General features: G+C 37.3%; 1 protein-coding gene across 2 annotated transcripts in view; it reads left to right on the top strand.

The window, feature by feature from the left end:
* The window catches only part of LOC106085413 (ejaculatory bulb-specific protein 3-like), a 43682-nt gene extending 30187 nt beyond the window's left edge, over nt 1-13495 (top strand). The window contains exons 3-4 of one of the 2 annotated variants that reach the window (XM_013249646.2): nt 3054-3274; nt 12862-13495. In XM_013249646.2, the coding sequence (XP_013105100.2) occupies nt 3254-3274; nt 12862-13254 (414 nt within the window). In that variant the 5' untranslated portion in view covers nt 3054-3253 and the 3' untranslated portion in view covers nt 13255-13495. 2 annotated transcript variants of the gene reach the window in all.
* The last annotated feature ends 45 nt before the right edge of the window (nt 13496-13540 follow it).

The following is a 13540-nucleotide window of genomic DNA, read 5'->3' as shown; positions in this document are numbered from 1 at the left end:
AATTTCGTAGTCCTCATCACTCCGCCTATGCCAAGACAACATGTTCTCCGAACCTGTTGTATGGTCCTTGTGTTGCACTTTTTCTCCATAGCAGTCCACCAAACTACTGAGGCGTAAGTAAGTATGGGTCTAATCACGCTCCTGTAGAGCCAGTGGACTATCGTCGGAGTCAGACCCCATTTCGAGCCTATGGTCCGTCTACATAGTGCCCAACATCTGCCCTTGCATGAGAACTAAAAACAAAATGTTTAAAAAACATTTTTACACTACAAATAAATTGAATAAAACAATGTAGCTTTCTAAGTTTTAAATTGGATTTTTTTTAAGAGTCGCGATGGCGGTTTCTTTCCTCAGCCTTTGTTGTGGAGGTACAGACATTTTAAGTAATGTACGAGAGATCGGGATTTTGGAGACTAGGGCTTTTGTGGAGGGTGAGAGAGCGAGCTATGGCGGCCATAGCTCACCTATGACCCTAAAAGCCTGGGTTAGAATCCTGGAGAGAACATCAGAAAATTTTTCAGCGGTGGTTATCCTCTCCTAATGCTGGCTACATTTGTGAGGAACTATAGCCTTTGAAACAAGTACAAGAGTGCTAAGTTCGGCCTGGCCGAATCTTATATACCGTCCACCATGGGTAGCATTTTTTCGAGTTCTTTGCGCGATATCTCTTTTTAGGCAAACAAAAAATACGAACTGTTATGGTATTGGAGCTATATTAAGCTATAGTCCGATTCGGACCATAAATGAATTGAATGCTGAATATTATAGAAGTCATTGTGTAATATTTTAGTCCATTCAGATAAGAATTGCGCCTTGTAGGGGCTCAAGAAGCAAAATCCGGAGATCGGTTTATATGGGAACTGTATCAGGCTATAGATCGATTCAGACCATATTGGACACGTATGTTGAAGGTCATGAGAGAAGTTGTTGTACATAGTTTCTGCCAAATATGATGAGAATTGCGCCCTCAAGGGGCTCAAGCAGTCAACACCCTAGATCGGTTTATATGGCAGCTATACCAGGTTATGAAATGATTTCACCCATGTTTAGCACAGTTGTTGGATGTGATACCAAAACACCACGTGCAAAATTACAGCCAAATAAAAGCTGAAGAAGTCAAGACCCATGATCGGTTTATGTGGCAGCTATATCAGGTTATGTACCGATTTGCGCGCACAGTCTGTGGAAGACATAACAAAACACCTCATGCAGAATTTCAGCCAAAGAGGCTTACTAAGTCAAGATCCAAGATCGGTTTATATGGCAGCTTTACCAGGTTATGAACCGATTTGAACCATACTTAGCACAGTTGTTGAAAGTCATAATAGAACACCTCGTGCAAAATTAAAGCCAAATAAAAGCTGAAGAAGTCAAGACCAGAGATCGGTTAATATTGCAGCTATATCAGGTTTTGAACCGATTTAAACCACACTTAGCACAGTTGTTGGAAGTGATACCAAAACACCTCATGCAAAATTTCAGTTAAATTTGGAAGAGAATTGCGCTCTCTACAGGCTCACTAAGTAAAGATCCAAGATCGGTTTATATGGCAGCTATATCAACACATGGACCGGTTGGGCCCATTTACAATCCCAACTGACCTACACTAATAAAAAGTATTTGTGCAAAATTTCAAGCGCCTAGCTTTACTCTTTCGAAAGATAGCGTGCTTTCGACAGACAGACGGTCGGTCATGGCTAGATCGACTTAAAATATCATGGCGATCAAGAATATATTGTATATACTTTATGGGGTTTTAAACGCATATTTCGCGGATTTACAAACAGAATGACGATATTAGTATACCCCCATCCTATGGTGGAGGGTATAGAAATGGTATGGCATCCATGTTAAAACTTCTCCCCAAAGAGGTGTCGCATTGGGGCACGCCGTATGGACTTGGTTACAAAAAGGAGGCCCCTTAGCTTACACTTGAATCGGACAGCAATGAAAGGACTGTAATGTAAAGTGGAATACAAATCTGGCTATCAAACATGATATAATGCCGAATCGTTAGTGGCCAGGGGGTCTTCAAAAATGGTATGATCTAAATCATGGGTAGCTTAGTTGATAACGAGCTCTGATAACCATTAAGCCACCAAAGGCTTTGTTTTGCCTGGTATTACTATGGGCAAAAATTGCTTAAATTTGTCTGACTTCAGACGCCTATGCCCCTGTTTAAAGTAAATTTAATAATTCCAACAACCACACCAATTAAGTTCCATATGGCTTCATAATTGGATAAGGCACCCATATAAATCGTTTACCCGTTTCGACTTATTGAATCCCTAGAAGTTTCATTCATTCCCTGATATGATTTCTTCAACACAATCAGCATGCTTAAATTTTGAGCAGAATACATGTCGGCTTTGCCGAACTTAGTACATTTTCCCTTGTGGATTTCTTTAATTTTTTGCATTTTTGTTCCAATTCAAAGTATACATATTTGAATTCCATAGCATATTAAAAATATTTTAGTTTGAATGAATGTATTCCCAGTAATATATTTGAAATTATATGTTTTTTTTTTCATCACATTAATTCAATTATATTCAAAGGTGCGAGTATTTTGTAAAGCTTTCCACACTCAATGGAAATTTACATTGAATGCCAAACACTGGGAATAAAACCAATGGGATGCATGATGCTTGTAGCAACAGCCAAGCCTCACATTGCCAATGTTTTATTCTTTAACATTCAAAAACAACACAGAAAATGCAAATCCAATTAAATATTTATAATTAATCAAGAAACCATGAATAGCCACAACAATCGCATCTTAGCAACCATAAGCCATTACAAATGCATATCGCTTGCATGCCCGCTGTCATGTAGCCAGCGACATTGAGCGCTGTTTTTGTTTTGTGGCTTCTAAGGAGAAAATTACTATACAACAACTGTAATATTCAATTCAAATTCAAATTTAAGTGTCTTCCATGAAATCAATAAATAATAAGTTTGTGGTGCCTTTCGGCGCCCCGTATACATTCATTAACACCTAGTTTATATCAATTTAATTGTTGTATTATTTATTTTTAACAACTTTTTCGTAGAAATATGGAATAATTTTGCCAGCAGTCAATGCCACTGCGATGAAGTTAATTTAGAATGGTTAGATGGACTAGAACACACCAACTAATCCAAAGCTTTGCCAGCTTATTCTAAGAATTGTTTGCCATACATTTGAACTCGTCAAAGTATCCATGCAAAATGTTTATCTATCTCAATTGGAGGAACAAATCTCTCTACAATAATGAACTCCAGAAAATTACAGGTAATTTGTTTATTGGTTGCTTTTTATTCTATTTTTGTTAAATACGTTATATAAAGGGTGATTTTTTTGAGGTTAGGATTTTCATGCATTAGTATTTGACAGATCACGTGGGATTTCAGACATGGTGTCAAAGAGGAAGATGCTCAGTATGCTTTGACATTTTTACTAACGAGCAACGCTTGCAAATCATTGAATTTTATTACCAAAATCAGTGTTCGGTTCGAAATGTGTTCATTCACCGTTCAGCGATGAGGCTCATTTCTGGTTGAATGGCTACGTAAATAAGCAAAATTGCCGCATTTGGAGTGAAGAGCAACCAGAAGCCGTTCAAGAACTGCCCATGCATCCCGAAAAATGCACTGTTTGGTGTGGTTTGTACGCTGGTGGAATCATTGGACCGTATTTTTTCAAAGATGCTGTTGGACGCAACGTTACGGTGAATGAACACATATCGAACCGAACACTGATTTTGGTAATAAAATTCAATGATTTGCAAGCGTTGCTCGTTAGTAAGTCTATTCATGATGAAATGTCAAAGCATACTGAGCATCTTTCTCTTTGACACCATGTCTGAAATCCCACGTGATCTGTCAAATACTAATGCATGAAAATCCTAACCTCAAAAAAATCACCCTTTATATACACAAAGAAGAAATAAGTTTTTTTCCTTTAAGAATACACATACATACATAGATATACATTCATATTTGCATCTACATATGTTGTTTTATCAGAATTCAATGGAAAATCAGTAGATTTCTTTTCATTTAACAACGTTACGCTAAAATATTGATAATTACCTTTAACTGCCATTGGAAAGACGAAACGATACGAAATTCTCGTATTGATATTCATCTAAACATTGTATAATTACCAATCAGCCCATGGGCAAAGTTCATATGGTGATGCAAATGCAGAAAGTAATTAAAACTATGATACATACGAAATAAATTAATATCAAGTCCAGTGTTGCCACCCAAGAAAATTATTATCCTCATTTTTCAAAATAGAAAATTGCCTAAATTCTTGTTACTATGAAGTTGGTAAAGAAACCTCAATTTTTATACCCACCCCCGAAGGATGGGGGTATATTCATTTTGTCATTCCGTTTGCAACACATCGAAATATCCATTTCCGATCCGATCTGGATCTGGGTCAAATTAACAAAGGATATCGAAGGGCCTGACACAACTCACTGTCCCATATTTCAGCAAAATCGGTTAATAAATGTGGCTTTTATGGGCCTAAGAACCGAAATCGGAGGATCGGTCTATATGGCAGCTATATCCAAATCTAAACCGATCTGGGCCAAATTAACGAAGGATATCGAAGGGCCTGACACAACTCACTGTACCAAATTTCAGCAAAATCGGATAATAAATGTGGCTTTTATGGGCCTAAGAACCGAAATCAGAGGATCGGTCTGTATGGCAGCTTTATCCAAATCTGAACCGATCTGGGCCATATTAACGAAGGATATTGAAGGGCCTGACACAACTCACTGTCCCAAATTTCAGCAAAATCGGATAATAAATGTGGCTTTTATGGGCCTAAGAAACGAAATCGGAGGATCGGTCTATATGGCAGCTATATCCAAATCTGAACCAATCTGGGCCAAATTAACGAAGGATATCGAGTGGCCAAACGGAATTCACTCTCCCAAATTTCAGCAAAATCGGATAAAAATCTGAACCTATCTGGGCCAAATTAACGATGGATATCGAAGGGCCTAACACAACTCACTGTCCCAAATTTCAGCAAAATCGGTTAATAAATGTGGCTTTTATGGGCCTAAGAACCGAAATCGGAGGATCGATCTATATGGCAGCTATATCCAAATCTGGACCGATCTGGGCCAAATTAACGAAGGATATCGAAGGGCCTAACTCAACTCACTCTCCCAAATTTCAGCAAAATCGGATAATAAATGTGGCTTTTATAGGCTTAAGACCCTAAATCAAGATATAGTCCGATATAGACCATCTTCGAACTTAACCCGCTTATGGACAAAAAAAAGAATCTGTGCAAAGTTTCATCTCAATAGCTCTATTCTTAAAGATTGTAGCGTGATTTCATCAGACAGACGGATGGACAGATCGTCATAGATTTTTACGCTGATCAAGAATATATATATATTTACTTTATAAGGTCGGAAACGTATATTTCGATGTGTTGCAAACGGGATGACAAATGAAAATACCCCATCCCTTGGTGGTTGGTATAAACAAGTAAGAGCGTGCTAAGTTCGGCCGGGCCGAATCTTATATACCCTCCACCATGGATCGCATTTATCGAATTCTATGCGCGGTATCTCTTTTTAGGCAAACAAAGAATGTTGAATAAGAACTGTTATGCTATTGGAGTCATTGTGTAATATTTCAGTTCATTCGGATAAGAATTGCGCCTTATAGGGGCTCAAGAAGCAAAATCGGGAGATCGGTTTATATAGGAGCTGTATCAAGCTATTGATCGATTCAGGCCATATTGGACACGTATGTTGAAGGTCATGAGAGAAGCCGTTGTACAAAATCTCAGCCAAATCTGATGAGAATTGCGCGCTCTATTGGCTCAAGAAGTCAAGATCCAAGAACGGTTTTTTATGACAGCTATAACAGATTATAAACCGATTTGAATCATACTTAACACAGTTGTTGGAAGTGATACCAAACCACCACGTGCGAAGTTTCAGTCAAATCGGACGAGAATTGCGCTCTCTTTAGGCTCAAGAAGTCAAGATCCCAGATCGGTTTATATGACAGCTATACCAGATTATAAACCGATTTGAATCATACCTAACACAGTTGTTGGAAGTGATACCAAAACACCACGTGCAAAGTTTCAGTCAAATCGGATAACAATTTCCCCCTCTAGAGACTGAAGATGTCAAGACCCAAGATCGGTTTATATGACTGCTATACCAGATTATAAACCGATTTGAATCATACTTAACACAGTTATTGGAAGTGATACCAAAACACCACGTGCAAAGTTTCAGTCAAATCGGACGAGAATTGCGCCCTCTTGAGTTTCAAGAAGTTAAAACCGAAGATCGGTTAATATGGCAGCTATTGTATATAAAAACATGGAGAGATTTGAACCATACTTTGCGCAGTTGTTGGAAGTGATACCAAAACACCACGTGCAAAATTTCATCCAAATCGGATAAGAGTTGCGCCCTCAAGTGGCTCAAGAAGTCAAAACCGAAGATCGGTTTATATGGCAGCTATATCAAAACATGGACCGATTTGGCCCATTTACAATCCCAACCGACCTACACTAATATAAAGTATTTGTGCAAAATTTCAAGTGCCTAGCTTTACTCCTTCGAAAGTTAGCGTGCTTTCGACAGACTGACGGACGGACGGATGGGGTCTCAGACGCATATTTCGAGGTGTTACAAACAAAATGACGAAATTAGTATACCCCCATCCTATGGTAGGGGGTATAAAAAAATTAACAAAAGAAAGTAAACTACTAAGTAGACTACTCACTTAAAAATATGATTTAAGTATATAGGATTCCAAAGTAAAAATTTTTGACTTGTTTTTTCAACAATTTTTTATGTAGTTTATCGATTAAATTCTTTAAAAATGTTTCGTTTTCTTCTCTGCCTTCTTAGGTAAATTATATCAAAATGAATAAAAGATAGAATAGAATGTTATTACCAATTCTAAAAATAAACAGGTACCGTATTAGCAGGTTTCCAAAATTAACATCTAATTAATAATTTTCTAAAAATATGAATTATCACAGAACTTGTGCAAAGAGTTGAATCAGCTTTTTTTCTATAGGTAGGGCAGGAAGCATTCAAACTTTTCAGAGGACTAGTTAGCATATTCAATAATGTAGCAACCCTGGCATGAAATGATCTGCTCATTAAAGGTTACACTCGTAAGACTTCGTCATAACACTAGTTATATGGTTAGGAATAGTCTACATTTTTGTCATTCAGATTGATTTTGGCTAATATATCAACATTTATTTTGAATATTCGAAACACTTTTCGTTCTACTCTTGGGTTGCCCAAAAAGTAATTGCGGATTTTTCATATAGTCGGCGTTGACAAATTTTTTTCACAGCTTGTGACTCTGTAATTGCATTCTTTCTTCTGTCAGTTATCAGCTGTTACATTTAGCTTGCTTTAGAAAAAAAGTGTAAAAAAGTATATTTGATTAAAGTTCATTCTAAGTTTTATTAAAAATGCATTTACTTTCTTTTAAAAAATCCGCAATTACTTTTTGGGCAACCCATACAAACGTTTTTCATTGTGATGATTCGTTTGCAATTGAATCCTCGGAAATATTTATGGTTTTTTATAAGTATTATTTATAAATATTGTTAAATAAAATTAATTAAAAATCATAAATATTACAAAAAAAACCTGTAATGCAACTTCATTGATATTTAATGCATTTTAATGGAGTTCTTAGCAAATCTCATCGAATTACGAGTGCTTTACTTTTATAAGATTTACAATTAAACTCAATTACCCAGGCAATGTAAATAATTTTTTAAACAAATTTTAATTTATTTATACCATAAATTACGCAAATATTTTATTTTTTAAAGTTTTAAAAATGAAAGTATTTCCATTCATACTACTGCTATTACAGAAGAAAAGTTTGCTTAAATTGGAACTTCTTCTGGTATTTGCTATTGTTTGTTTAACAACAAACCGTATCGAACGAGGACCATTACTATGTATGACTTTAAACATGTACGTCGGTAGTTGCAGTTTATATACTCCATATAAGGATAGAATATTCTACTATTACATTGGTTTACCGGCGATAAGAAGGGTATAAACTCGATAAATTAAAAAAAAATCTTAAAAGCCTTATTTTGGGATCTTTGAAGTGATTTCAAGTGTATGCTATTTCTGTAGGCATATATCATTGCCATACAGGTTATTTTGCAGATATATTTCCAAATACTTTAGGTTAGGTTAGGTTGACAAGAGGGTGCGAATATTAATCCCCCCCCATACACCTAAGCCAGCAATCGACTTGTTGTAATCTAAAAAAAGAAAATCTTAATAAATAATTCCGTGCTACTTATAAAATCCTTAATGGTTTCCATACCACGCACCTAAGTTGCTTCATGTCTGGTATGGTGTCCCCACCTTAGTGCCGGACTGTTAGCCGCGAAAGCCGGGCAATGACATAGAAAATTCTCCAACTTCTCATCATTCTCCACCACACTTGCCACACCGATTTTGTATAAGTGATCTCGTAGTCCTTTGTGTCCCGTTAGGATATTGAAAGCTATACTGATCTCCTTCGTACTTCCTTTCAGTAATAGCCTCGTCCTCTCACTATCTGGTTCTCCCCATAGTATTTTCACCGTCTTACTGACAGTTCGCTGACAGTTTCGCTGTTCCGAAAAGCTTCGGGTTGACCTAGGTTATTGACGGCAGTTCTCTGGTCTTCACTGCCAAATCGTCCGCTTTCTCATTCCCCCTTACTCCGCTATGGTCCGGCACCCAAACGATGCGGATCGTGCCATCCTCAGAGAAAGCGCTTATCTCCTTCTTACATTCCAAGACTGTTCGTGATCTTACCATCCTGGTTGTTGAAGCCCTTATGGCATTAACAACATCTTTGCTGTCGGTAAAGATGTTGTTGCAATTGCGTTAAGACCACACCACCTCACGCATTCCGCAATCGCCCGGATCTCCGCCTGCAGGATCGTATTATGGTCAGGCAGTCTAAAACAGATCTCAGTCCTTGGGTTCTCAATGTAGACACCCGTGTAACATGATCTTCCAGATGGCACTACTAGCGTTCCGTCAATCCAAGACTGTGCCGGCGGCAGCAGTGCCTCGTGCTGTTTTTACTTACAAATTTCTATGAGTGTAGCATAAATACAAATAACGCATATATGTATATTCTATGGCTTGTATAACTGGTGATAATGGTACATTTGATTCTCCTCAAATTCTTTATTATGAATTATCAATCCATTTGCGTTTTCAAAATTTTTATGTTTCAATGCTCAGAGAATTTGCATACATATGGCAAATGCGTATAAATTCAAAACTTTTAATGGATACAAGTCTTGGAAATTAGCTTTGCATTTCGCAAAGCCAATTAAAAAGCCAAAAAACTACAAAAAAAACAAAAGCTGAAACGTCATCAAACCCTCACCGGTAATGCATTATTTTTTGAAAATTTGCCGATATATAAACTGGTCTCGTATGTTTACCTGTATTTTGTTTTGTTACTTTGGAAACTTACAACATAGAGCGTATTGGTTTTATTTTTTGACAGATAAACTGCCACACTGCCTGGAACATCGGATATTGCCACAAGGATAACACAGTGTCCGTAGCTACCACATGACCAATGGGAAAGCTCCCTTAACCTGGAACCCTGGAATGGCTAAGATATAATGTCATAACAACGATTGGCATAAATATCTTCTCAGACAGCCATTAAATCCCTGGAGAACGTATTTCTGAACACAAAAATCGCCCTCGACTGTCGGAGATCTCTCAACGAGATGGCTGAACAGTTCAAAATTCACCTGTCCTGGGTGCAGGGACACAGAGATATCCCAGGGAATTCTTACACATTCCAGGGATACTGGAATCTGTGCCTCTAGCGACATGTAAGCTAAGTTTTCAGGACCAGGCCCGAAGGACAACGAATGATAGATGGTCATAAAGAGGGAGGCTGTGAGCATTCTAAAACTATGTGGTCTCATCTAGATTTGAAGAGGTCTACTGCTTTGCGGTCTTTGGCTAGAACACACAACTCAGTGATTGTGTCCGTCATGCTGACAAAAAACGTCTTAGTAAGTCTGATGCCAGACTGCAACTTAAACCTAACCTAAACACGGGGATACTACTAACTATTGCCGCTTTTAGAATCAATTCTGCTAACTCAACGTGGGCCCTTACTTCTGTTCCTCCTTTGTGAATAAGACGACTTAGACAAACATTAAATTTTACTCTCAAGATGATATCTTTACGCGTTGCCCACTCTTTCAAAGGTTAACTGATCAAAATAGATCTCCCCCTTACCCTAATTTTCAGAAACGCCAGATCTCGAGATGGCTAGTGCGATTCTAGCGAAATTTTGTATGCTCTCATATAGTATCCATAAAAAATTTTTTTTTTGGTATCCAAATTTCGAAAGGGGTACCTAGGGGGGCCGCCCCATCCTAAAACCTACTAAACATATATTTAGACCAATCACGACAATATGGGACTCAAATGAAAGGTATTTAGGATAAGAAAACGTATTTGATATCCAATTGTCGGACCAAGTGTTTGGGGGACCATCCCATTCTTAAAATCGGACATATTTACCGACCATGGCAATATGGGACTCAAATGAAAGGTATTTGCAAGTAGAATATGACTCTGATATGCAAATTTGGGACCAAGTTTCTGGGGATCTACCCCTTCCCCAAAACACCCCCCAAAGAGGACTTATTTACTAACCATGAGAATATGGGACTCAAATAAAAGGTATTTGAGTGTAGAATACGAATCTGATATACAAATATGGGACCAAGTGTTTAGGTGCCGCCTCTCCCTAAAACCATCCCCCAAATGGGACAAATTTACGACCATAGCAATATGGCGCTCAAATGAAAGGTCTTTGGGAGTAAAACACGAATCTGATATCAATATTCGGGAAAAGTGTTTATGGGGCCATCCCACCCCCACAACAGCACCGAAATAGGAAGTATTTGCTGACTATTGCAATATGAGGCTCAAATATGAGGGTTTTTAGAGTAGAACATGAATCCGTTATATATTTTCAAGGCCAACTGACTGAGTGGCCGCCCATCCCCCAAAACACCACCCCAGGCTGGTCATGTTTAACGACTATGTGAATATGGGGCTCAAATTAAAGATATTTGGAAGTAGACCACGAATCTGATATCATTACTAGGGACCAACTGTCTATGGGACGTCCCACCACCATAACAACCCCCAAATAGGACGTATTTGTTCACTAAGACAATTTGGGTCTTAAAGAGAGTGGAACTAAATATTTATAGTTTTTAGAGCCAATACCCCAAACCGGACATATTTGCTGACTTTTGCATTAAGGAGTTTTAATTAGATTAAAAAAGTAATTTGATATGAGGCCAATGACAATATGGGGTTCAAATAAATGATATATGAGAATAGAGCTCGTTGCTGATATATTTTCTGGGCTTAGTGTTTGGGGGACCACCCCAATCCCCAAAACACCCCTAAATCGGGCATATTTACCGACCATGTCAGGGTGGAGCTTAAATGAAAGGTATTGAGGGGGCAGAACAACAATTGATACCCATTTTCTGGGGGTCTACCCCTTTCCCTAAATACCCCACAAAGAGCAATTTTTTACTTACCATCCCAATATGGGGCTCAAATAATGGTATTTGGGAGTAGAATACGAATTTGATATCCAAATACAGGGCATTTCGCTCATGCCAATATGTGGCGCAAATGAAAGGTATTTGAGATTAGAAAACGATTTTGATAACCAATTTTAATTCCATGTGTTTGGGGGACGCCTCATCGTGTAAACTCCCCTTAAACCTATGGCAATATGGGGTTTGAGAGAATAGCACGATACTGATATTTTTTCAGGGCCAAGTGTCAACCCCGAAAACACCCCTAAATCAGACATCATGAGAATATCGGGCTGAAATAAAGTATTCTAAGAATGGAGTACACCTTACATCCAAACTTAAGTTTGTAGAGCAATAAAGATGGTATTGAGAAGAAGGCCCTTTTATTGTTAAACTGTTTGTCAAGCGATATACTATTTTCGTAGCATGGTATTTAACTAAAAGCTCTTTAATTGTTGAAAATAAATATTCCAAGGAAAATTTTGCTCCATATAAAGTAAAAGAAGGCGCAGCGGAGCGGGCCCGGTCCAGCTAGTTATTATGAAAATTGGCCATGGCCTTTTTACTCACAGATATCTTATCAAGAAAGATCACCCTTCACAAGTGTGGCCAAGAACCATTAACTATTCTTCATAACGTTAATGATTGCATTTGAGTAAGAGAAGAATTTTACATACACCACATTTTTTTTTTGTTTGTCACAAAATCGATATGGTCTAATGTTTTCGTTATGTCTTAAAAAGGGAAATGTGAATAAATGTAGAAGTAATGCTTTAATTTAATTTTTGTTTTATCGTACAACTGAAGATTATAAATTAGGATAGGGGTTTATTTGTTGTAGGCGCTTAAATTATATAAAAAGAAGCTTGAGTCTCAAAAAATAATTCAGTCGATTGTGTACAACAATCAATTAAATATCAAAACGTGAGTGTGAATGTTTTTTTTATTGTTATAAAAAAATAAGAAATCTGAGGAAGTGGTATTGGTCAAAAGTGAAATGAGGATTATATAGGGAAGAGTTTTGAAGAAGTTTGAAGTTTGACTAAAATTACAAAAAAAATTAAATAAGTTAGCTAAAAACCCTTAAAGGAACATCAAGATTTCAAAACCTTGAAATCAATGTCTCTTGATTATTTACGCTTTATCAACAAGCGATATCAAGCCAGCGATATAGAACAAGTGTTTAATTTACAACATAACATTTATGAGAAATATTCCATTTTTTCCTTCAGCCACACACCTTCATAATGAAACTTTTCTGGCTTGCTGCGATAGTTACCATCGCCTTGGTGGTGAATGTATCGGCTGAAGAGAAATATACCACCAAATATGACAACATTAATATCGATGAAATCCTCAACTCTGAACGTCTCTTCAAGAATTATCACAATTGTCTGGTGGACAAAGGTAGCTGTACCCCTGATGTGCGTGAATTGAAAAAGGATCTACCCGATGCCCTTCAAACTGAGTGCAGCAAATGTAGCGATGTTCAAAAGAAGACCGCCGATAAGGTTATCAAGTTTATTCGTGAAAATAAGAAAGACGAGTGGAAGGAATTGATTGAGAAATATGATCCTGAACATAAATACGAGAAGAGATACGAAGCAAATCATTCACAAAATTGAAAACACCAAACCAAATCATGGGCCAGGAGGAGTTACTTTAATTTGCTTGAGCATAATTTGCTGCTACTGCTGTTTAAAAATGTTTGTTATGAAATGTAAAAACCACAAATCTGACGGCCTTATTCACAAAACTTAATGTAGGTTTGAAATAGGTTTATTGGAAAGATGTCCTTTATAGAACTGTCAAATAATGCTTAAGTTTTGTGAATAAGGTCGTAAATATATAACCATGGAATATTAACATTGGTATTTTAATCACATTCAATTACATCAAGGCTACATGACT

This window comes from Stomoxys calcitrans, chromosome 5 (genome assembly GCF_963082655.1).
Source record: "Stomoxys calcitrans chromosome 5, idStoCalc2.1, whole genome shotgun sequence".
In the NCBI taxonomy this organism is placed as follows: domain Eukaryota; kingdom Metazoa; phylum Arthropoda; class Insecta; order Diptera; family Muscidae; genus Stomoxys; species Stomoxys calcitrans.
The sequence above is the reverse complement of the archived record's forward strand: the minus strand, read 5'-3'. Positions and strand labels throughout refer to the sequence as shown.